Consider the following 25352-nt stretch of genomic DNA (forward strand, 5'->3'; position numbering starts at 1 on the left):
TGAGGGGTGGAGAGAACATGAAGGTTAGGGTGTGAAGGGAGGAGAGAACATGAAGGTTAGGGTGTGAGGGGTGGCGAGAACATGAAGGTTATGGTGTGAGGGGTGGAGAGAACATGAAGGTTAGGGTGTGAGGGGAGGAGAGAACATGAAGGTTAGGGTGTGAGGGGAGGAGAGAACATGAAGGTTAGGGTGTGAGGGGAGGAGAGAACATGAAGGTTAGGGTGTGAGGGAAGGAGAGAACATGAAGGTTAGGGTGTGAGGGGAGGAGAGGACATGAAGGTTAGGGTGTGAGGGGAGGAGAGGACATGAAGGTTAGGGTGTGAGGGGTGGAGAGAACATGAAGGTCAGGGTGTGAGGGTAGGAGAGAACATGAAGGTTAGGGTGTGAGGGGAGGGGAGGAGAGAACATGAAGGTTAGGGTGTGAGGGGTGGCAAGAACATGAAGTTTAGGTTGTGAGGGGAGGAGAGAACATGAAGGTTAGGGTGTGAGGGGAGGAGAGAACATGAAGGTTAGGGTGTGAGGGGAGGAGAGAACATGAAGGTTAGGGTGTGAGGGGAGGAGAGAACATGAAGGTTAGGGTGTGAGGTGTGGAGAGAACATGCACACTGTACAGGTTGTTTATTCACAGTCTCATGCACACACACACACCTGCATGCACCCACATGCAGAAAAGCATGCATGTACACACGCGTGCACTCACACGCACACACATGCTCACACACACACACACACACACACACACACAAATGTGAGTTATTACTGTATGGCGGTCAGGTTGATCTTCAGACACAGAGACACACAGCATGATGATTGAAACACTCACAATGCACACTCATATCTCTCTCTCCTGCTTTTAACTCTCTCGGTCTCTCTCGTTCTCTCTTCTTATCTCTCTCCCTCTCTCTCCGCCTCTCTTGTTCTCTCCTTTTATCTCTCCCTCTCTCGTTCCCTCCTCCTTTATCTCTCTCCCTCTTAGTCTCTCTAATTCTCTCCCCCTTTTATCTCTCCGTCCCTCTCATTCTCTCCCTCTTTTATCTCTCTCATTCTCTCCTTTTCTCCCCCCCTCCCTCTCATTCTCTCCTCCTTTTCTCTCTCCCTCTCTCTCCCTTTTGTCTCTCTCCCTCTCTCTCGTTCTCACCTCCTTATCTCTCTCCTCCTTTTCTCTCTCCCTCCCTCTCGTTCTCTCCTTTTATCTCTCTCCGCCTCTTGTTCTCTCTTCCTTTTCTCTCTCTCTCCCTCTCTCATTCTCTCCTCCTTTTATCTCTCTCCCTGTCTAAATTTTATCTCTCTCTCCCCCTCTCTTCTCCTTTTCTCTCTCTCCCTCGCTCCATCTTTTATCTCTCTTCACCTTTTATCTCTCTCCTCCTTTTATTTCTCTCTCCCTCTCTCTATCAGAGTATACCTGGTAGTGTAATAGCTGTGATGAAAGCATGAGAGTGTGTGTCGAGGTTTCCTTGCAGGTCATTGGACCACATTGCTCCCAATTTAAACTTTGAGTCTCTCCCTCAAATTGCACTCTATTCCTTAAGTAGTCCACTACTTTTTGCTTAGACACTCTATGTGGAATAAGGTGTCACACAGTCTGAGTCAGTCTGAGCTCACTTTGAACCAGTCTATCCCTCCTACTCCTCTTGAGTGAGTACCCACATCGTACACTCACAATTTCACATTTACTATGATTCAACCAGGTACGTAGACAGAGAGTATGAATGAAAATTGAATTGACTTTTCAGTGATGGTACAATCTACCCACAAGACAATTGGATACGCCTAACTTTTCCATAGAATGACCAGACCAATCTACTCTCTACTCTTCCAGTGAATAGCAACACAGTACATTTTCTCTTACTCTACCAGGTTAAGAATACTGAAATTATATTGTAGTATATTGGATTATATATGAGGAGACACAGTTTGTCACAATCGTTAGTAGAATAAATGGACCAAGGTGCAGCGTACGTAGAGTTCCACATGTTTAATAAATGAAACTCACCAAAAACAATAAAGGCTGAAGTCAATGCAGTGTTCACAGGCACTACACAAAAACAAGATCCCACAACAAACAGGTGGGAAAAGGCTGCCTAAATATGATCCCCAATCAGAGACAACGATAGACAGCTGCCTCTGATTGGGAACCATACCAGGCCAACATAGAAATAAAGAAACTAGAATGCCCACCCTAGTCACACCCCGACCTAACTCAAAATAGAGAATAAAGGATATTTAAGGTCAGGGCGTGACACAGTTACAATTGGACTAATGCTACCCTGGGAACTCACTTTCAACCAACCTATCCATTTGAGTAACCACACAGTTCATTGAATGATCCTTATTCTACCAGGCAAGGGTTAAGTAGACTAAGAAGTAAATCAAATCAAATCAAGTAAGAATGTGACCCACCAGTGTGCCCCTTACCCTCGGAGTGGTGCGAGAGGATGAGCAGGTTGACGCAGGACGCCCCCGCCCCGGAGCCGAAGATGGTGATGCGCTCGGGGTCGCCCCCAAAATGGCCGATGTTCTCATTGAGCCAACGCAGGGCCTGGATCTGGTCCAACAGACCGTAGTTCCCCTTGGCTGACTGGTCGCCTGTACTCAGGAAGCCTGGAGAGAAGAGAGGGGGAGAGGTAGAGAGCAGGAGGAGGAAGGAAAGGGGAAATAGGTAGAGAGAAGAGAGGGGGAGAGGTGGAGAGCAGGAGGAGGAAGGAAAGGGGAAGTAGGTAGAGAAAAGAGAGAGGGAGAGCAGGAGGAGGAAGGAAAGGGGAAGTAGGTAGAGAAAAGAGAGGGAGAGGTGGAGAGCAGGAGGGGGAAGGAAAGGGGAAGTAGGTAGAGAGAAGAGAGGGGGAGAGGTGGAGAGCAGAGGAGAAGGAAAGGGGAAGAGGTAGAGAGAAGAGAGAGGGAGAGCAGGAGGAGGAAGGAAAGGGGAAGTAGGTAGAGAAAAGAGAGAGGGAGAGCAGGAGGAGGAAGGAAAGGGGAAGTAGGTAGAGAAAAGAGAGAGGGAGAGGTGGAGAGCAGGAGGAGGAAGGAAAGGGGAAGTAGGTAGAGAGAAGAGAGGTGGAGAGCAGGAGGAGGAAGGAAAGGGGAAGTAGGTAGAGAAAAGAGGGGGAGAGGGGAGAGCAGGAGGAGGAAGGAAAGGGGAAGTAGGTAGAGAGAAGAGAGGGGGGAGATGGAGAGCAGGAGGGGAAGGAAAGGGGAAGTAGGTAGAGAGAAGAGAGGGGGAGAGGTGGAGAGCAGGAGGAGGAAGGAAAGGGGAAGTAGGTAGAGAGAAGAGAGGGGAGAGATGGAGAGCAGGAGGAGGAAGGAAAGGGGAAGTAGGTAGAGAAAAGAGAGGGGGAGAGGTGGAGAGCAGGAGGAGGAAGGAAAGGGGAAGTAGGTAGAGAGAAGAGAGGGGGAGAGGTGGAGAGCAGGAGGAGGAAGGAAAGGGGAAGTAGGTAGGTGGAGAGCAGGAGGGGGAAGGAAAGGGGAAGTAGGTAGAGAGTAGAGAGGGCAGGAGGAGGAAGGAAAGGGGAAGTAGGTAGAGAGTAGAGAGAGGGACCGAGGAAAGGCAGAAGGTAGGGAAAGAGAGAGAGAGAGGAGATATTAAGGTGTCAATAGAACGTTTATTTTGGCAATAATGTCAAATATTCTGCCGTCTGGCCGGTAAATCAGCTTTTGAATAGAAGCGAATTGGGTCACTAGACACAGCAGAAGAGAGTGGGAAGGAGGAAGGGAGGACGTCAGCAACAATAACCCGGAGTGAAGGCTTGGCCCGGCATTACTTTCCTGACACTGTTTATGTACGCAGCTAAAGGATCCACCAGCTTTTTAAAGCTCCAAACTCCCCTCTCTCCAATATTTACATACCCTTACCCTTGTCAACCACCCTTCAGGGTTTACCCACGTATTCTCCAGTCACCTATCCTCTCACATATTTAGATAAAATAAAACCAAGGGCTGTTAATAAATAAACTGGTGCAATACCAGATGAAAGCCTCAGCTCCATATCAATAGCCTTTAAAATAGCTGGGGTAAGGAGCGCTTGTTAAGGGGAAGGGAGAAGAGAGGATTGATAGTGGGTGTTCTGTGGCTATGAGGCGGCCCCGGATAGAGAGAGAGACAAAGAGAGAGAGGCACAGGGTTTCGTGTGTGTATGTGTGTGCGTTTCATCTGTCTCCAAGACACCAGAGGTTGGTTCCCGAGCAGGGGGAGGCTGATCAAAGAGCTGACACTACAGAGAAGACTCTCTCTCTCTCTCTCAAACACACACGCACACACACAAACACACACACACACACACAGAGAGCGAGAGAGACACACATTCACACACACATATAAAACACACACACACACAGAGACAGAGCGAGAGAGACACACACATTCACACACACATATAAACACACACACGCTGGGGTTGTCTCCCTTTAACACACACCTTTATGCCTCTTATTGAATCAGGTGGACAATGAATAAACATATGGACACACAAACATGTGATACATGGGTTTGGTGTGTGAGTGTGATGGTGCATGTGCGTGTTTGTGTGTGCTCACGCATGCCTGTGTGCACGGGGGTACGTGCTTCCCCTGTCTCTTTAGTGTGTCCCTGACTGTTGGATCACCCTCGCCCTGTCTATACCCAGTGTGCATTCATTCTGTAGGGTGCTGCCTGCCAGTAATGCCAGGGCTGCCAGTGTGTCTCCTGTGTGTGTGTCCATAGGTGTAGTGTGTGTGTGTGTGTGTGTGTGTGTGTGTGTGTGTGTGTGTGTGTGTGTGTGTGTGTGTGTGTGTGTGTGTGTGTGTGTGTGTGTGTGTGAAGGGAGCAGCTGTGTCTGCCTGGCTCTGAATAATCATGCTGGATACTGCTTCCAATATTTACACACACATCTACAGTACACACACACACACACACACACACATGGTTTTGTAGGAGTGTTGGAATAAACACATGTATCAACACACACATGCACACTACACACTTCTCCAATCCTTCCATTTGCAGCAAGGTGTCAAATCAAAAGAGGACCATCACACTCTCCCGGACGTTTGGTTGGTATGAATTCAGATAAATATAACTCAAACAATGAAGCTTACTTCATTTAAACAAGACATATTTTCACTGCATCAGGGATAGCGTACACAGGCGTTACGGCTTTTTGGTCTACTTTAGTGTGTAGGTACAAATCTTTTTCATTCAAAACAGCATTTGCAGGAAACCCAGGCGAGCAACCGATGAGCAGCAGGTGCTTCTAATCAGGGTTGCCAACTTACCTGCCAATCAGGGATGAATCTTCTCTGGTCTACCTGTACATCAACTGCCTTAGGTGTCCGCTCACTAGGATGCATTATATCAATTCACGAGACAACTTACCACATAGGACATCAAATAAAACCAATACAATTTGATTTGATTTGATCAGGCCCGGCCCTTCATAAATAAGTGGGGCATAAAGGATGTGTCAAATCTGATACGGACAGCGTTCTTGTATAACAGTCTAAACTTGGCCTATAGGCAGGGTGTACATGATCTACAGGGGAACATCCTTTTCTGAAGGCCTCCTTTCTCTCTCTGACCACATCTGATGGAACTAATACGTTCGATAGATTTCTTGATCGTTAAAAGGTGAATAAAGATGCCTCGAGAAGGCAGAATTTGAAGGACGAGTCTGATGACAGTATTTGCCAGTGCTTATTGGCAGAAGACTTGATCCCATTACGGCTGTCATTGAAAGTGAGTCGCTAGTTTACAGAAAACGGTTTCTTGGGTCTTTCGTGGGATTTATGAATGAACTGGTTCCTGTTCAAACCTTTAACTTGTTTTGGAGCCTTTTCCAGCCAGGTATCGGGGGTGTCCTCTCGAGTGGAAACGCTCAAGGAGAGAGTACCATCGCCTATCATATTCTTCCTCTGTGTCACAGACGCGACGCGGTCTATGAAGTTGGCTTACTGGTAAGAACCTATTTTTTTTAGAATGGTAACGATCAGCTGTAACTGTAGTACTTAGAGATGGTCCCTTCTTTGTAACAAGTACATCTAAGAACTGTACAGAGTTAATGTTGTTTTCCATAGTGAAGTCCATTTACTGTGCTCAAGTTAACACAGTTAAGGAATGTGTTTGATTTATTGCCAGAAAGCAATGGTCAGTATAAACGGGTGCATTATTTAACATGATCTTTGTAAGGATTATTTTCAGTTGCCTCTCCTTTAATTCAGACATCTACTAGGAAGACAGGCAGGAAGGAAGACAGGCAGGAAGGAAGACAGGCAGGAAGACAGGCAGGAAGGAAGACAGGCAGGAAGGAAGACAGGCAGGAAGGAAGACAGGCAGGAAGACAGGCAGGAAGGAAGACAGGCAGGAAGGAAGACAGGCAGGAAGGAAGACAGGCAGGAAGGAAGACAGGCAACAGTCAGGAAGCCTGTTACAGGCAGGAAACAGGCAGGAAGGAAGACAGGCAGGAAGACAGGCAGGAAGGAAGACACAGGAAGACAGGCAGGAAGGAAGACAGGCAGCCTAAATACGTCATTACAACTGCCACAGCCTAAATATGTCATTACAACTGCCACACGATACTCTCCTGCCTTACGCCGCTGTCACAGCGAGACCCAACCTGTCATTCTGTCTCTTTCGGTCTCTCCTGCCACTACTCCTTACAGCAGCTGTAAATGGCAAGGTATTTAACAGGGTCAACTACACATACAGTAGTATTGGAAAGAGACAGAGAGGGGAGATGAAGAGACCTCTTACACTAAGAACACCAAGTTTCACGTTTTGAATGTCACATGGACAAGTACAGTGAAATGCCTTTCTTGCAAACTCAAAAGCCAACTGCAGTAATTAATATAAATGTTATGCAGAAAACAATAAGTAAGAAGCATACTAATTGTATATACAGGGTCAGTTCCAGTACCATATTTACAGGGATACTGGATTGATAGAGGTAGATGAGTGTAGGGGTAAGGTGACTAGGATATATGATAAACAAAGTAGCAGGTGTGTGTGTGTGTAGAGTCAGTATAAATGTATGTGCGTAATGTGTGTGTGTGAGTAAATGATGGAGTGTGTGTGTGAGTGAGCATAAAGACAGTGCAAAGGTCAATAACGATACAAGGTTAACTCAAATAGTCCATGTAGCTATTTTGTTAGCTACTCATCAGTCTTATTGTTTGGGGATAGAAGCTGTTCAAGAGCCTGTTGGTGCCAGACTAGCGCTTGCCGTGCGGAAACAGAGAGAATGGTAGTTGGAGTCTTTAACAATTTTCCGGGTCTTCTTACCACACCGCCTGACATAGATGTCCTGGATGGCCAGGAGCTCGGCCCCAGTGTTGAACTGGGCTGTCAACGCCACCATCTGTAGCACCATGCGATTGAGGGTCAGCGTTGCGGAGGTGATGTTGCCCGCCCTCACCACCTGGGGTCAGCCCGTCAGGAAGTCCAGGATCCAGTTGCAGAGGGAGGTGTTCAGACCCAAAGTTCTAAGCTTGGTGACGAGCTCGGAGGGGACAATGGGGTTGAACGCTGAGAAGTAGTCAATGAACAGCATAGGTATTCCTCTTTTCTAGGTGGGTGATGGCAGTGTGGAGAGAAATTGAGATGGCATCACCTATGGATCTGTTGGGGCGGTATACAAACACTGGGACAAGGAGAGGTTGAAAATGACTGTGAATATGTGTGCCAGCTGTTCTGCACATAATCTGAGAACGCGCCCTGGATTACTGTCTGGCCCCACGGCCTTGCAGGTGTTGTCCTGAATAAAGACCTTTCTCACGTGGGCCTCAGAGAGCGAGATCACCCAATCTTCTGGGTCGGTGACAGGCCCTCACACCCGGCACGATGTTGTTGTTGTCAAAGCGTCCATAAAATGCATTGAGTTCATCTAGTACAGTGGCATCGTTGGGCAGATCACGGCTGGGTCTTCTTCTGTAATCCCTAATGGACTGTAGCCCCGGCCACATCGGCGCCTGTGTAATATGATTTCACCTTATTCCTATATTGTCCTTATTCTCGTTTGATGACTCTGTGGAGGTCATAGTGGGACTACTTGTACTTGTTCCTGTCCTCAGCCGTAGTCTCAGGGTTGTCTGCGATAGCTCTGTGTGAGGTAGCCCTGCTCTTTAGTTTAGCACCAACCTCGCTGTTAATCGAGGGGAAGCAGTTTAACAACTCAAAGTTTAACAATTGGTTAGTCTGTGGCCTTGTGTAGTTTGTTCTCTCCCTCTCCCTCTCCCTCTCCCTCTCCCTCTCCCTCTCCCTCTCCCTCTCCCTCTCCCTCTCCCTCTCCCTCCATTCCTCCCTCGTTTGTTTTTGGAACTATTCTAATATCGTATTCAAATACATTCGTTGTTATATTGCTTGGCTGTCGTTGCAATTATTCCTGTGCACCATGTGAGGTTCTAAATTATTCCTGCACACCATGTGAGGTTCTAAATTATTCCTGCACACCATGTGAGGTTCTAAATTATTTCCTGAGGTTCTAAATTATTCCTGCGCACCATGTGAGGTTCTAAATTATTCCTGCGCACCATATGAGGTTCTAAATTATTCCTGCGCACCATGTGAGGTTCTAAATTATTCCTGCGCACCATGTGAGGTTCTAAATTATTCCTGTGCACCATGTGAGGTTCTAAATTATTCCTGCACACCATGTGAGGTTCTAAATTATTCCTGCACACCATGTGAGGTTCTAAATTATTCCTGCGCATCATGTGAGGTTCTAAATTATTCCTGCGCACCATATGAGGTTCTAAATTATTCCTGCGCACCATGTGAGGTTCTAAATTATTCCTGCACACCATGTGAGGTTCTAAATTATTCCTGTGCACCTGAGGTTCTAAATTATTCCTGCGCACCATATGAGGTTCTAAATTATTCCTGCGCATCATGTGAGGTTCTAAATTATTCCTGCGCACCATGAGGTGCGCACCATGTGAGGTTCTAAATTATTCCTGCACCATGTGAGGTTCTAAATTACCATGTGAGGTTCTAAATTATTCCTGAGGTTCTAAATTATTCCTGCGCACCATGTGAGGTTCTAAATGATTCCTGCGCACCATATGAGGTTCTAAATTATTCCTGCGCATCATGTGAGGTTCTAAATTATTCCTGCGCACCATATGAGGTTCTAAATTATTCCTGCGCACCATGTGAGGTTCTAAATTATTCCTGCGCACCATGTGAGGTTCTAAATTATTCCTGCGCACCATGTGAGGTTCTAAATTATTCCTGCGCACCATGTGAGGTTCTAAATTATTCCTGCGCACCATGTGAGGTTCTAAATGATTCCTGCGCACCATGTGAGGTTCTAAATGATTCCTGCGCACCATGTGAGGTTCTAAATTATTCCTGCGCACCATGTGAGGTTCTAAATTATTCAGATTTTGTGATTCAGTTGCTGTCACCCCAGGCGAGACCATCAGCAGGGAGGACGTGTGTGTGTGTATATGTAAAGTGTGCACGTGTTTGAGTGGTGTGTGTGTGTTTGTGTGTAGGGGGGGGGTACAGATAAGGATCCCCCCTCTCCACTCAGAACAGCAGCAGTCTATTCCCCCTGAAAAACAACAGTTAGGATTTGAACAAACAGACAAAAAGAGAAGAACCATGGTGGGGGCGCCAAAGGCAGGCCTCCGCCTCTCTCCTTCCTCTTTTCCCTCTCTTACTTTCGTCATATCGACCCACTCGCCCACACTTCCCTTTCTCTTTAAAAAGTACTTCCTCTGTCGGTTTCTTGATCAGTTTGTACTTTCACGCTCTCATTAAACCCCCTGCATTCGGTATCTCTATCGGAGTTATGTTCAGTGACATATGGCTGTGTGTGAACAGTATGTGCTTGTGAGACAGAAACCAGGCCAGCTCCCAGCTGAGTGTGACTGTGTGACAGAGAGCTTCCCTGCAGCTCTCTGTCTGCAGCATTCCCCCTAGCTATCATATTGGGTGTGTGTGCCTCTTTGTTCCTTAATGTGCACAAATATGCGGATGTTACCACAAGCATGAATTGTTAATGTGTGTGTGTGTGTGTGTGTGGTATATCTCAGCATGTTTGTAATGAGGATTGATTGCACTCAGCTTTCATCAGGTGATTCCAACTGTGCCACAGGAACCTGGGAGGAGAGTCACACACACTCGCACACGCTGCCACGCACACACACACTCTTGCACACACACTCTCCGCTCAGAGAGAGAGGGGAGGGGGGGCAGAGAAAGGAGAAGGAAAGGAGATTGTCCGTTAAAGGTGAGTAACTGACTGTGAGAGGTGTATGTAGCCATTCGCAGAGAGTCTCACCTCTGCGTTACAATAGTTTTTATAGAGTGCTGGTGTGTGTCCATCGATTCCAGTTTGTTGCCTTGTGAACACTTTTATAGGCCTGAGGAACAATACCTCACTGTGAAGAAGTTTGATCCCAAGATGGTTCCTCTCCCAAAGTCCCTCCCTCCTCCTCCTCTACCTCTTCTTGTTCCCTCCCTCCTCCTCTACCTCTTCTTGTTCCCTCCCTCCTCCTCTACCTCTTCTTGTTCCCTCCCTCAACATCTACCTCTTCTTGTTCCCCCTCCTCCTCTACCTCTTCTTGTTTCCTCCCTCCTCCTCTACCTCTTCTTGTTCCCTCCCTCATCATCTACCTCTTCTTGTTCCCCCTCCTCCTCTACCTCTTCTTGTTTCCTCCCTCCTCCTCTACCTCTTCTTGTTCCCTCTCTCATCATCTACCTCTTCTTGTTCCCCCTCCTCCTCTACCTCTTCTTGTTCCCTCCCTCCTCCTCTACCTCTTCTTGTTCCCTCCCTCCTCCTCTACCTCTTCTTGTTTCCTCCTCCTCCTCTACCTCTTCTTGTTCCCCCTCCTCCTCTACCTCTTCTTGTTCCCTCCCTCCTCCTCTACCTCTTCTTGTTCCCTCCCTCCTCCTCTACCTCTTCTTGTTCCCTCACTATTCCTCTACCTCTTCTTATTCCCTCACGCTATTCCTCTACCTCTTCTTGTTCCCTCACTCTTCCTCTACCTCTTCTTGTTCCCTCCCTCCTCCTCTACCTCTTCTTGTTCCCTCCCTCCTCCTCTACCTCTTCTTGTTCCCTCCCTCCTCCTCTACCTCTTCTTATTCCCTCCCTTCTCCTCTACCTCTTCTTGTTCCCCCTCCTCCTCTACCTCTTCTTGTTCCCTCCCTCTTCCTCTACCTCTTCTTGTTCCCTCACTCTTCCTCTACCTCTTCTCTCTCCCAGTCCCTGGGGATCTCCAACATGTTCAAGAGAGAGAGTGTGTGTGTGTGTTTCTGGGGGTAATGGAGGATGAAATAGGGTTGTTAGGGGGCGTGTATGGGCAGGGAACATACATGTGATGTCACAGATGGGCCAGTGTGAACCGCAGCAGGATATCGCGGCCAGCGGCGGACATCAAAGCCAAACATGAATGAGGAGAATAAATCATTGAAATTAAGGAAAGAGGTGATGAGGGGGAGAGAAAAAAATTCAACCTGAAAAAGAGCGACCAATTAAGTGCAATCGGCAGTCCATCCCTCTCCTCCATCCCTCTCCTCCATCCCTCCTCCATCCCTCTCCTCCATCCCTCTCCTCCATCCCTCCTCCATCCCTCTCCTCCATCCCTCTCCTCCATCCCTCCTCCATCCCTCTCCTCCATCCCTCTCCTCCATCCCTCTCCTCCATCCCTGTGAACAGCTGTGCACCGATACATTAAAAAAAATAATAGCAATAATAAGGCATGAAAATACCCTGCCTTTACCTGCCGGAGAATGGTGTTCTACTGAAAACGCCCCACAGAAAGCCTGCACCATGCATATTGACAGACCGAATGGTGTGTGTGTGCGCGTGTGGTGTGTGGTGTGTGTGTCCTACCCTTAAATAACATAGAATAGTGAGCAGCGCCACATCTTGATCACAGGGAAACTACACAGATGCATTCTATTCAGATTCATTCTATATGCAACTTTATTCAATTATATTGGACTCGTCTGTAAACTTGTGTTGTGGTCCACTCTCTGGTTTTGAAAGTATCATTATAATGTGAGGATGATGCCGTTCGGATGTCAATCCAACTCAACCAGCACTCCAACACTCAAGACTCACACACGAACCACACACTGAAGTCACGACATTTCCCATATCACACACACACACACACACACACACACACACACACACACACACACACACACACACACACACACACACACACACACACATACACGCACACAACCTCTCCAGCTCAGAGAGAAATCAGACTTGCTATGTTCATCTCAAACACACACACACACGCAAACACACATGCAAAAATCTCAGCTTTTTTCCCCCTCCGTCAATGTAATTAAAATATGCAAATGATATGATAAAACGCATTTAATCTCAGTGATGACTGTGGCAGTTATGCAGAGCTCAGTGAATATTTGAATAGTGTTTGTCAGATAAGGCCCATTGGCATCGATAGCGGTGCAGTGAGGAGTGGGTAGGATAGGAAACTAATGACAAAGGGAATTGTTGGCTTATCTCATTTCTACACACACATCTGACTTCTGGATGGCTGCCTCCTCACACCACTGGCTGTTCCGTAGCTCCCTACTGCAGTCTACTGATGAGAGTCACTTCACATACATGAATTTCACACAGCGAGGAAGGTGCATGCTTTGTGTGCACTTAACATGCATATCTGTATTAATGGCAGTTCACATAGGGGGTAGTGTGGGCGGGTAAAATGTCATTCTTAATCCTTTCCTCTATCTCTCTTCTGTTTTTACATGCCATTTTAACCAGGCAAGTCAGTTAAGAACACATTCCTATTTACAATGACTCCAGCCAAACCCAGATGACTCTGGGCCAATTGTGCGCCGCCCTATGGGACTCCCAATCACATCCGGATGTGATACAGCCTGGATTTGAACCAGGGACTGTAGTGACGCCTGCATGCACTGAGATGCAGGGTCTTAGACTGCTGTGCCACTCATTAGTCGAGTAGACTGAAAGAAGGGTTTTATTTAGGGTACGGTATTGTTCCTTGGGGTACACAAAGATCAAGATACACAATGTATCTTCAGGGGTACACATATGATCTCACATGGTACTGTTCGGTACCTTTTAGGGTACATGTGTGGATAAAGAGTATGATGGTACATTTTCGTACCCCAAATTGTGAGGTGGCTTTCAGGTAGTTATTTTTGGCCACCGGTGAGTGGAAGTGTTGCATCAGTTTAAATAGTATACGGTTATGTTAATTGAAGTTTGAGCATGTCCACTGCCACTTCTGAAATCGTTAAAGGCTTCCATAAGATCAGGTGACAAGAAAGAGCCGTAACTAATAGTACAGCGATCTTAAAACAACACTGAGTGACCTAGATCAGGGGTTTGGACCTATTGGTGTAATGGTTAAGGTTTCGGCTTGACAGTTGCTGGACCCAGGTTCAAGGCACGGTCGGGGTCACCCCTTGGATTTGCTACATTGGTGTCAGAAGTGGGATGGTGTGTACAAGTGAGGCTCTTGGTATAGAGAAGAGGTACATTTTTTTGCCAATTACAAAAGGAACAAATGGCTTTGTCACTGTGGCGGTACCCTAAAAATGCTCATCTGTACATTTTGGCTCTTAAGGTACGAACTGCAAGGTTGCAATTATATCCCGAACAAGTGATTGTTTGGACATACCTTACAGGGTACCACTACAGCGACAGCGTTTAAGCCCCTTTGAGTACAATTCGGTACCTTTTTTTCTGAGTGTAGGTGTCTGTGTGAGGGACAGGATGTACCGTGTATGGATGCATCTCTGGGACGACACACTATGCTGTACAGCGGTACAGTACAGTACCCTGACAGATGATCCCCAGCCTCGTGGGAGCTGACAACAGCCCTCTAGTCATTTCTCTTTATGTCTCTCTCTCTCTCTGTATCTCCCTCTCTTTCTCCTCTCTCGCAGTCTACATTTCCATCTCCCTCTTCTCTACCCCCTTTCTCTCTCACATTCTCTCTCTCTCCGCTCCTGTTGTTGTCCAGGAAATGTAATCCCCTACTTTTTATAATAGAGAGAGATTAACAGAGTGCTCTTTCCAAGAGTTAAATAAAAAGAGAGATGGCTAAAGGGAGAGAAAGAGAGAGAGAAATGTTCAATACCCTAAGAGTTGTTCATGACCCTGATGCATAATTCATCTGGTAACACGAATGAATGAACAAGGTAAATAAATAGCTATTCATTCTGCCCAACTCTCTTTCTCTCTGTGTGTTAGTGACCCAACTTCTTCTCTCTGTGTGTGTGTGTTAGCGACCCAACTTTTCTCTCGGTGTGTGTTAACGACAAACTCTCTTTCTTTCTGTGTGTGTTAACGACCCAACTCTCTTTCTCTCTGTCTCTGAGTGCGTGTGTGTGTGTTAATGACCCAACTCTCTTTCTCTCTGTGTGTGTGTGTGTTAACGACCCAACTCTCTTTCTCTTTGTCTCTGTGTGCGTGTGTGTTAATGACCCAACTCTCTTTCTATATCATCAATCTGGGTCAGCCTTTCACATTTCCTCGGCCATGACTCACAACTAGCTTCCATGGAAGAGGATGTGGCACAGATCTAAGATCCGCTAACCATAACCTAACCTTAACCCTAACCCTAACCTAACCTTAACCCTAACCATAACCTAACCTTAACCATTAGAGGGGAGAAATGCAAAAGCAACCTTAGATCAGTGTCAAGGGGAATTTCATCCTTCTCTACACAAAGGGAGATAGAATGGAAAACAAAGAGCATCCATCTTTGTTTCCCCCATTAGGCGCACGTGTGTGTGTGTGTGTGTGTGTGTGTGTGTGTGTGTGTAAGTGTGTGCGCGCTATATTTTGCCTTTCTGCTATCACCTTCTCACAGTGCAACAATGTTATTTGGCAGGTACAGGGCAGTGGTCTAGAGTTGGAGTTATCTTAGAGAGGCCTGCTGCTCCCTATTTGGCAGGTGTAGGGCAGTGGTCTAGTGTTGGAGTTATCTTAGAGAGGCCTGCTGCTCCCTATTTGGCAGGCGCAGAGCAGTGCCACCGTCTGTCTGATGGGTTGATTAATAAGTAGCGGCAGCGTAGTAACAGAGTGGGCGGCCCAAAACGCTGGCAGGCCCATGATACACTGATTAATGACACACAAACACACACGCACACACGCACACACGCACACACACACACACACACACACACACACACACACACACACACACACACACACACACACACACACACACACACACACACACACACACACACACACACACACACACACAGGTGGACTGCAGGACTGGAGGGCTTATTACACAAGTATACACACACACAAACATCCAGCAGAGTGTTGGTGAGTGATGGCTCATCAGTGCAACCTTACCTGTTGCCTGACACACACACTGCTGCTAACACGATAGACAGCTAGATGGCCAGACAGACGGATGGACGGACAGACAAGGGAAGGAACAAGCTGTTTTGGTTGGAGACGAAATACAATAAATGTAATTGAATGTTTCTCTCAGTTGTTGGTTCAGGTTTATGAGGTTTTAGTGTGGAGATCTACAGCAAGAGGCTATGATATGCTTGCCAACTGTGTAATGTTCATATGGTGCTGTCTTGTATGTGTTGTGTGTGTGTGTGTGTGTGTGTGTGTGTGTGTGTGTGTGTGTGTGTGTTAGTGTGTGTGTGTGTTAGTGTGGTATTAGGCTGCAGGTTTGAGCTGGGCCAGGTCTGCATTATTACTGTATTGTCTAAGCAACTTACAGGGCTAGATAAGAAGAGAGCAGAGTTGCCAATACATACAATGGCTTGCGTAAGTATTCATCCCCCTTGGCATTTTTCCTTTTTCATTGCCTTACAACCTGGAATTCAAATTGATTTTTGGGGGGTTTTGTATCATTTGATTTACACAACCTGCCTACCACTTTGAAGATGCAAAATATTTTTTTTATTGTGAAACAAACAAGAAATAAGACAAAAAACAGAACTTGAGCATACGTAACTCTAAGTCAATACTTTGTAGAGCCACCTTTTTCAGCAATTACAGCTTCAAGTCTCTTGTGGTATGTCTCTATAAGCTTGACACATCTAGCCGCTGGGATTTTTGCCCATTCTTCAAGGCAAAACTGTTCCACCTCCTTGAAGTTGGATGGGTTCTGCTTGTGTACAGCAATCTTTAAGTCATACCACAGATTCTCAATTGGATTGAGGTCTGGGCTTTGACTAGGCCATTCCAAGACATTTAAATGTTTCCCCTTAAACCACTCGAGTGTTGCTTTAGCAGCATGCTTAATGTCATTGTCCTGCTGGAAGGTGAACCTCCGTCCCAGTCTCAAATCTCTGGAAGACTGAAACAGGTTCCCCTCAAGAATTTCTTTGTATTTAGCGGCATCTATCATTCCTTCAATTCTGACCAGTTTCCCAGTCTCTGCTGATGAAAGACTTCCCCACAGCATGATGCTGCCACCACCATGCTTCATTGTGGGGATGGCATTTTTTTCTGTTCACAAATTTTCTCTGTTTTTTTTTTCAGGTTTTAGTTTTTCCCAGTTTTCACTCTCAAAATCACACCTTTTGTTGTTGTTGATAAACAACACCCTTGGTTGTTTTAAGTCCACAACAATTCTTAAACCACAACAGGAAACCATTTTTGAGGTGTGGGAAAAATCTAGTACATTTCGATTTTTGGATGTAGCTGTCACGCCTTGGTCTTAGTATTTTGTGTTTTAGTTAATTAGTTAGTCAGGCCAGGGTGTGACATGGGTTTATTGTTTGTTGTATTCTTAGTGGGGTTTTTTAGTTATTGGGATTGTAGCTGATTAGGGGTGTGTGTTACATAGGTTTGGCTGCCTGAGGCGGTTCTCAATCAGAGTCAGGTGATTCTCGTTGTCTCTGATTGGGAACCGTATTTAGGTAGCCTGGGTTTCGCTTTGTATTTCGTGGGTGATTGTTCCTGTCTCTGTGTTAGTTTCACCAGTCAGGCTGTAATAGGTTTCACGTTCCGTTTTGTTGTTTTGTATTTATTCGTTATTTCATGTATAGTTTCATTATTTGTTTTCACTAATAAACATGAGTAACAAACACGCTGCATTTCGGTCCGACTCTCTTTCGACAAACGAAGAACGTCGTTACAGAATCACCCACCACACACGGACCGAGCAGCGTGTCAACAGGCAGGAGCAGCCCAAAGAGGAGCAGCCCAAAGAGGAGCCGCGTATTAAGGATTTCTGGACATGGGAGGAAATCCTTGACGGGAGAGGACCCTGGGCTAAACCAGGGGAGTGTAGCCGCCCAAAGGTGCAGCAGGCGAAGAGGAAACTGTCATGTCTTGTTATGTCTGTTCCTGTCCTTTCTCTTCACTCTGTCTCTCTCTGCTGGTCTTTTTAGGTTACCTTCTCTGTCTCTCATTCTTCAGCTGTTCTACATCTTCCCTAACTAGCTCATTCACTCTTTCCCACCTGTTCTCTCTTCCCCCTCTGATTAGGTCTCTATTTCTCTCTCTGTTCCTGCTACTTTCAGTGTCTGATTCTTGTTTGTGTTTTTTGATGCCAGAAGCAAGCTGTCGTCTCGTTTGCTTCCACCTTGTCCTATCCTGTCGGAGTCTGCCTGGCAGGTGCATCCTGCATTATACTAACGTTCTTTTTGTTCCATTGACTACGTTGGAAGAGGATTTATGCCATTCCTGTTTTTTCATTAAAGAACTCTGTTTTCTGTTAAAACCGCTTTTGGGTCTTCACTCAAGTACATAACAGAAGAATCAGACCGGACCCAGCGGCTCCGGACCCTTTTCACTCCGCCGTCGAGATCCAGGGAGCGATGCTAGGCAGACACGAGGAGGAATTGTCTGCTGCTCGACATGCCGTTGAAACCCTGGCCGTCCAAGTCTCCGACCTCACAAGACAGGTTCACCAACTCCACCTCGATCCACCGCCCACTTCCAGGGTTTCCGAGTCTCCGGAGCCCAGGATCAACAACCCGCCGTGTTACTCTGGGGAGCCCACTGAGTGCCGCTCATTCCTCACTCAGTGTGATGTGGTGTTCTCTCTCCAGCCCAACACTTACTCCAGGAGCGCAGCCCGCATCGCCTACGTCATTTCTCTCCTTACCGGACGGGCGCGTGAGTGGGGCACGGCAATCTGGGAGGCGAGGGCTGAGTGTATTAACCAGTATCAGGACTTTAAGGAGGAGATGATACGGGTTTTTGACCGTTCTGTTTTTGGGGAGGAGGCTTCCAGGGCCCTGTCTTCCCTATGTCAGGGGAATCGATCCATAACGGATTATTCTATTGAGTTTCGCACTCTCGCTGCCTCTAGTGACTGGAACGAGCCGGCTTTGCTCGCTCGTTTTCTGGAGGGTCTCCTCGTCGAGGTTAAGGATGAGATCCTCTCCCGGGAGGTTCCTTCCAGTCTGGACTCCTTAATAGCTCTCGCTATTCGCATAGAGCGACGGTTTGATCTTCGTCGCCGAGCTCGTGGAAAGGAGCTCGCGTTCTCCGTTGCTCCCCTCTCCACATCACTGCCACCTGCCGCATCACTGCCACCCTCCTCCGCCGGCTCGGATGCTGAGCCTATGCAGCTGGGGGTATCCGCATCTCGGCCAAGGAGAAGGAACGGAGAATCACCAATCGCCTCTGTCTCTACTGCGGCTCCGCTGGTCATTTTGTCACCTCATGTCCAGTAAAAGCCAGAGCTCATCAGTAAGAGGAGGGCTACTGGTGAGCGCAACTACTCAGGCCTCTCCTTCTGGATCACGCACTACCTTTCCGGTCCATCTCCGCTGGCCCGGTTCATCTGCTTCCTGCAGTGCCTTGATAGACTCTGGGGCGGAGGGCTGTTTTATGGACGAGACCTGGGCTCGGGAACATGACATTCCTCTCAGACAGTTAGGGGAGCCCACGGCCTTGTTCGCTTTAGATGGTAGTTCTCTCCCCAAGATTCAGCGTGAGACGCTGCCTTTAACCCTCACTGTCTCTGGTAATCATAGCGAAACCATTTCTTTTTTAATTTTTCGTTCACCTTTTACACCTGTTGTTTTGGGTCATCCCTGGCTAGTGCGCCATAACCCTTCTATTAATTGGTCTAGTAATACTATCCTATCCTGGAATGTTTCTTGTCATGTGACCTGTTTAATGTCTGCTATCCCTCCTGTTTCCTCTGTCTCTTCTTCACAGGAGGAGCCTGGCGATTTGACAGGGGTGCCGGAGGAGTATCACGATCTGCGCACGGTGTTCAGTCGTTCCAAGGCCACTTCTCTCCCTCCACACCGGTCGTATGACTGTAGTATTGATCTCCTTCCGGGAACTACTCCCCCGGGGTAGATTATACTCTCTGTCGGCTCCCGAACGTAAGGCTCTCGAGGATTATTTGTCGGTTTCGCTCGACGCCGGTACCATAGTCTCCTCCTCCCTCTCCCGCCGGAGCGGGGTTTTTTTGTTCAGAAGAAGGACGGGTCCCTGCGCCCATGCGTGGATTATCGAGGGCTGAATGACATAACAGTTAAGAATCGTTATCCGCTTCCTCTTATGTCTTCAGCCTTCGAGATCCTGCAGGGAGCCAGGTTTTTCACCAAATTGGACCTTCGTAACGCCTACCATCTCGTGCGCATCAGGGAGGGGGACGAGTGGAAGACGGCATTTAACACTCCGTTAGGGCACTTTGAATACCGGGTTCTTCCTTTCGGCCTCGTTAACGCTCCAGCTGTCTTTCAGGCACTAGTTAACGACGTCCTGAGAGACATGCTGAACATTTTTGTTTTCGTTTACATGGACGATATCCTGATTTTTTCACCGTCTCTCTCGATTCATGTTCAGCACGTGCGACGCGTCCTCCAGCGCCTTTTGGAGAACTGTCTTTATGTGAAGGCTGAGAAGTGCACTTTTCATGCCGCCTCTATCCCTTTTCTCGGTTCCGTTATTTCCGCTGAGGGCATTAAGATGGATCCCGCTAAGGTCCAGGCTGTCATTGATTGGCCCGTTCCTAAGTCACGCGTCGCGCTGCAGCGCTTTCTGGGCTTCGCTAATTTCTATCGTCGTTTCATCCGTAATTTCGGTCAGGTGGCAGCTCCCCTCACAGCCCTTACTTCTGTTAAGACGTGCTTTAAGTGGTCCGTTTCCGCCCAGGGAGCTTTTGATCTTCTTAAGAATCGTTTTACATCCGCACCTATTCTTGTTACACCTGACATCTCTAGTCAGTTTGTTGTTGAGGTTGACGCGTCAGAGGTGGGCGTGGGAGCCATTCTTTCTCAGCGCTCTCTCTCTGACGGCAAGGTCCATCCTTGCGCGTTTTTCTCTCATCGCTTATCGCCGTCAGAACGTAACTATGATGTTGGTAATCGCTTGAACTGCTCGCCATCCGCTTAGCCCTAGGCGAATGGCGACAGTGGTTGGAGGGGGCGACCGTTCCTTTTGTCGTTTGGACTGACCATAGGAACCTTGAGTACATCCGTTCAGCCAAACGACTTAATGCGCGTCAGGCTCGTTGGGCTCTGTTTTTCGCTCGTTTCGAGTTTGTTATTTCTTATCGTCCGGGCTCAAAAAACACCAAGCCTGATGCTTTATCTCGTCTCTTCAGTTCTTCTGAGGTCTCCACCGACCCCGAGGGGATTCTCCCTGACGGGCGTGTTGTCGGGTTGACTGTCTGGGGAATTGAGAGGCAGGTAAAGCAAGCACTCGCTCACACTCCGTCGCCGCGAGCTTGTCCTAGGAACCTTCTGTTCGTTCCCGTTCCTACTCGTCCGGCCGTTCTTCAGTGGGCCCACTCTGCCAAGTTAGCCGGCCACCCCGGCGTTCGGGGTACGCTCGCTTCCATTCGCCAGCGTTTCTGGTGGCCCACTCGGGAACGTGACGCGCGTCGATTTGTCGCCGCTTGTTCGGTCTGCGCGCAGACTAAATCTGGGAACTCTCCTCCTGCCGGCCGTCTCAGACCGCTTCCCATTCCCTCTCGACCGTGGTCTCACATCGCTTTAGATTTTATCACCGGACTGCCTTCATCAGCGGGGAAGACAGTTATTCTTACGGTTGTCGATAGATTCTCTAAGGCGGCTCATTTCATTCCTCTCGCTAAGCTCCCTTCTGCTAAGGAGACGGCTCAGATCATTATCGAGAATGTTTTCCGAATTCATGGCCTTCCGTCTGACGTCGTTTCCGACAGAGGCCCGCAGTTCACGTCTCAATTTTGGAGGGAGTTTTGCCGTTTGATTGGGGCTTCCGTCAGTCTCTCGTCCGGCTTTCATCCCCAGTCTAACGGTCAAGCCGAACGGGCCAATCAGACTGTTGGTCGCATTTTACGCAGTCTTTCTTTTCGTAACCCTGCGTCTTGGTCAGAACAGCTCCCTGGGCAGAGTACGCCCACAACTCGCTTCCCTCGTCTGCTACCGGTCTATCTCCTTTTCAGAGTAGCCTCGGGTACCAGCCTCCGCTGTTCTCATCTCAGCTCGCCGAGTCCAGTGTCCCCTCCGCTCAGGCTTTTGTCCAGCGTTGCGAGCGCACCTGGAAGGGGGTCAGGTCGGCACTTTGCCGTAATAGGGCGCAGACTGTGAGGGCCGCTAATAAAGCGTAGGACCAAGAGTCCTAGATATTGTTGCGGTCAGAGAGTATGGCTCTCCACTCAGAACCTTCCCCTTAAGACAGCTTCTCGCAAGTTGGCCCCGCGGTTCATTGGTCCGTTCCGTATTTCTCAGGTCATTAATCCTGTCGCAGTGCGACTTCTTCTCCCGCGCTATCTTCGTCGCGTTCACCCGGTCTTCCATGTCTCCTGTGTTAAGCCCGTTCTTCGCGCCCCCGCTCGTCCCTCCCCCCCCATCCTTGTCGAGGGCGCACCCATCTACAGGGTTCGTAAGATTTTGGACATGCGCCCTCGGGGCCGTGGTCATCAGTACCTAGTGGATTGGGAGGGGTACGGTCCTGAGGAGAGGAGTTGGGTTCCCTCTCGGGACGTGCTGGACCGTTCGCTGATCGATGATTTCCTCCGTTGCCGCCAGGTTTCCTCCTCGAGTGCGCCAGGAGGCGCTCGGTGAGTGGGGGGGGTACTGTCATGTCTTGTTATGTCTGTTCCTGTCCTTTCTCTTCACTCTGTCTCTCTCTGCTGGTCTTTTTAGGTTCCCTTCTCTGTCTCTCATTCTTCAGCTGTTCTACATCTCCCCTAACTAGCTCATTCACTCTTTCCCACCTGTTCTCTCTTCCCCCTCTGATTAGGTCTCTATTTCTCTCTCTGTTCCTGCTACTTTCAGTGTCTGATTCTTGTTTGTGTTTTTTGATGCCAGAAGCAAGCTGTCGTCTCGTTTGCTTCCACCTTGTCCTATCCTGTCGGAGTCTGCCTGGCAGGTGCATCCTGCATTATACTAACGTTCTTTTTGTTCCATTGACTACGTTGGAAGAGGATTTATGCCATTCCTGTTTTTTCATTAAAGAACTCTGTTTTCTGTTAAAACCGCTTTTGGGTCTTCACTCAAGTACATAACAGAAACAGGAGCTGGAAGGAAAAGGACCCTGGGCTCAGCCTGGTGAATATCGCCGCCCTAAGGAGGAACTAGAAGCGGCTGAAGGGGAGAGGCGCTGGTATGAGGAGGCAGCACGGCGACGTGGATGGAAACAGGAGCAGCCCAGAATGGAGTACAGTATGGATATTACGACGTGGGAAGAAATAGACAGGTGGGCGGCCGACCCAGAGAGAGTGCCGGAGCCCGCCTGGGATTCGCTGGAGCAGTGCGAAGAGGGCTATAGGAGAATTGAGTCGAAAAAAAAGACACGGCGGCGCAGAGCGAAGCCCCAAAAATTTCTTGGGGGGGGCTCAGAGGGGGAGTGGCTGAGTCAGGAGACAGACCTGAGCCAACTCTCCCTGTTTATCGTGAAGAGCCAAGGAGGAGACCAGAATCGGTGTTGGAGGTGAGCGAAGCAGAGACTGTGAAGGAGTTAATGGGGAAATTGGAGGAGAGAGTAATGAGGGAGTTGCTAGTTTGGTGCTTTAGGTACAATATTCGTCCGACGGAGCGTGTCGGGGATTTAATGGCACCTGGGTCAGCGCTCCATACTAGTCCTGAGGTGCGTGTTAGTCGGCTGGTGAAAAATGTGCCAGCCTCACGCACTAAGCCTCCTGTGTACCTACCTAGCCTTGCACGTCCTGTGTCAGTCCTGCTCTCAGGCTCTCCAGTACACCTTCACGGTCCAGTCCATCCTGTGCCACCTTCACACACTAGTCCTCCGATGGTAGCTCCCCGCACCAGGCTTCCTGTGCCTGTCCTCTATCCAGTACCACCTCCACACCCCAGCCCTCCGGTAGCAGTTCCCCGCACTAGGCTTCCTGTGCGTGTCCTCGGCCAAATACCACCAGTGCCAGCACCACGCATCAGGCCTTCAGTGCACCTCGCCTGTTCAGCGCAGCCAGCGCTTTCTCCCTCTCCTGCGCTGTCGGAGTCTCCCGCCTGTTCAGCGGTTCTAGAGCCTTCCTCCTCTACAGCGCTGCCGGAGCCTCCTGCCTGTATGGAGCAGCTAGAGCTGCCAGTTTGCATGGAGCAGCCAGAGCTGTCAGTCTGCATAGAGCAGCCAGAGCTGCCAGTCTGCATGGGGCAGCCAGAGCTGTCAGTCTGCTTAGAGCAGCCAGAGCTGTCAGTCTACATGGAGCAGCTAGAGCTGCCAGTTTGCATGGAGCAGCCAGAGCTGTCAGTCTGCATAGAGCAGCCAGAGCAGCCAGTCTGCATGGGGCAGCCAGAGCTGTCAGTCTGCTTAGAGCAGCCAGAGCTGTCAGTCTGCATGGAGCAGCTAGAGCTGCCAGTCTACATGGAGCATCCAGTGTTGCCAGCCTGCATGGAGCAGCTAGAGCTGCCAGTCTGCAAGGAGCTCAGCACGGAGCAGCCAGTCTGCATGAAGCAGCCAGAGCTGCCAGTCTGCATGGAGCAGCTAGAGCTGCCAGTCTGCAAGGAGCTGCCAGTCTGCATGGAGCAGCCAGAGCTCCCAGTCTGCCTGGAGCAGCTAGAGCTGCCAGTCTACATGGAGCAGCTAGAGCTGCAAGTCTGCAAGGAGCTGCCAGTCTGCATCGAGCAGCCAGAGCTGCCAGTCTGCATGGAGCAGCCAGAGCCGCCAGTCAGCATGGAGCAGCCAGAGCCGTCAGTCAGCATGAAGCAGCCAGAGCCGTCAGTCTGCCAGGATCTGCCAGTCAGCCAGACTCTTCCAGATCTGCCAGTCAGCCAGACTCTTCCAGATCTGCCAGTCAACCAGACTCTTCCAGATCTGCTATTCAGCCAGACTCTTCCAGATCTGCCAGTCAGCCAGACTCTTCCAGATCTGCCAGTCAACCAGACTCTTCCAGATCTGCCAGTCAGCCAGACTCTTCCAGATCTGCCAGTCAACCAGACTCTTCCAGATCTGCCAGTCAACCAGACTCTTCCAGATCTGCCAGTCAGCCAGACTCTTCCAGATCTGCCAGTCAACCAGACTCTTCCAGATCCGCCAGTCAGCCAGGATCTGCCAGTCAGCCAGGATCTGCCAGATCTGCTAGTCAGCCAGGATCCGCCAGTCGGCCAGGATCTGCCAGTCAGCCAGGATCCGCCAGTCAGCCAGGATCTGCCAGATCTGCTAGTCAGCCAGGATCCGCCAGTCGGCCAGGATCCGCCAGTCAGCCAGGATCCGCCAGTCAGTCAGGATCCGCCAGTCAGCCAGGATCCGCCAGTCAGCCAGGATCTGCCGGATTCAACTGCCTGGCTGGGCTTCATCTCAGTACTGGGCTGCCTCTCAGTGCTGGGCTGCCTCTCAGTGCTGGGCTGCCCCTCAGTCCTGAGCTGCCCCTCAGTCCCGAGCTGTCCCTCAGTCCCGAGCTGCCTCAGTCCCGAGCTGCCCCTCAGTCACGAGCTGCTCCTCTGTTATGTAGGGTTCTGGGTGAGGACTATTCGGCCATGGTCGGCGGCGAGGGTGGATCATCCCAGGACGCGAAGGGGAGGAACAATGACGTTTATGAAGTGGGGTCCACGTCCGGAGCCGGAACCGCCACCATGGACAGACGCCCACCCGGACCTTCCCTATGGTTTTGAGGTGCGTTCGGGAGTCTGCACCTTAGGGGGGGGGGTTCTGTCACGCCTTGGTCTTAGTATTTTGTGTTTTAGTTAATTAGTTAGTCAGGCCAGGGTGTGACATGGGTTTATTGTTTGTTGTATTCTTAGTGGGGTTTTTTAGTTATTGGGATTGTAGCTGATTAGGGGTGTGTGTTACATAGGTTTGGCTGCCTGAGGCGGTTCTCAATCAGAGTCAGGTGATTCTCGTTGTCTCTGATTGGGAACCGTATTTAGGTAGCCTGGGTTTCGCTTTGTATTTCGTGGGTGATTGTTCCTGTCTCTGTGTTAGTTTCACCAGTCAGGCTGTAATAGGTTTCACGTTCCGTTTTGTTGTTTTGTATTTATTCGTTATTTCATGTATAGTTTCGTTATTTGTTTTCACTAATAAACATGAGTAACAA

At 48.9% G+C, this 25352-nt stretch overlaps 1 protein-coding gene across 1 annotated transcript in view; it reads right to left on the reverse strand.

Annotated features, from left to right (window-relative positions):
* The window catches only part of nlgn2a (neuroligin 2a), a 225710-nt gene that overhangs the window by 20205 nt on the left and 180153 nt on the right, over positions 1 to 25352 (reverse strand). The window contains exon 5 of the mRNA XM_064940422.1: positions 2416 to 2601. Within this exon, the coding sequence (XP_064796494.1) occupies positions 2416 to 2601 (186 nt within the window). The remainder of the gene's footprint in view (positions 1 to 2415; positions 2602 to 25352) is intronic.

Source organism: Oncorhynchus masou, chromosome 27, assembly GCF_036934945.1.
Source record: "Oncorhynchus masou masou isolate Uvic2021 chromosome 27, UVic_Omas_1.1, whole genome shotgun sequence".
Taxonomy (NCBI): domain Eukaryota; kingdom Metazoa; phylum Chordata; class Actinopteri; order Salmoniformes; family Salmonidae; genus Oncorhynchus; species Oncorhynchus masou.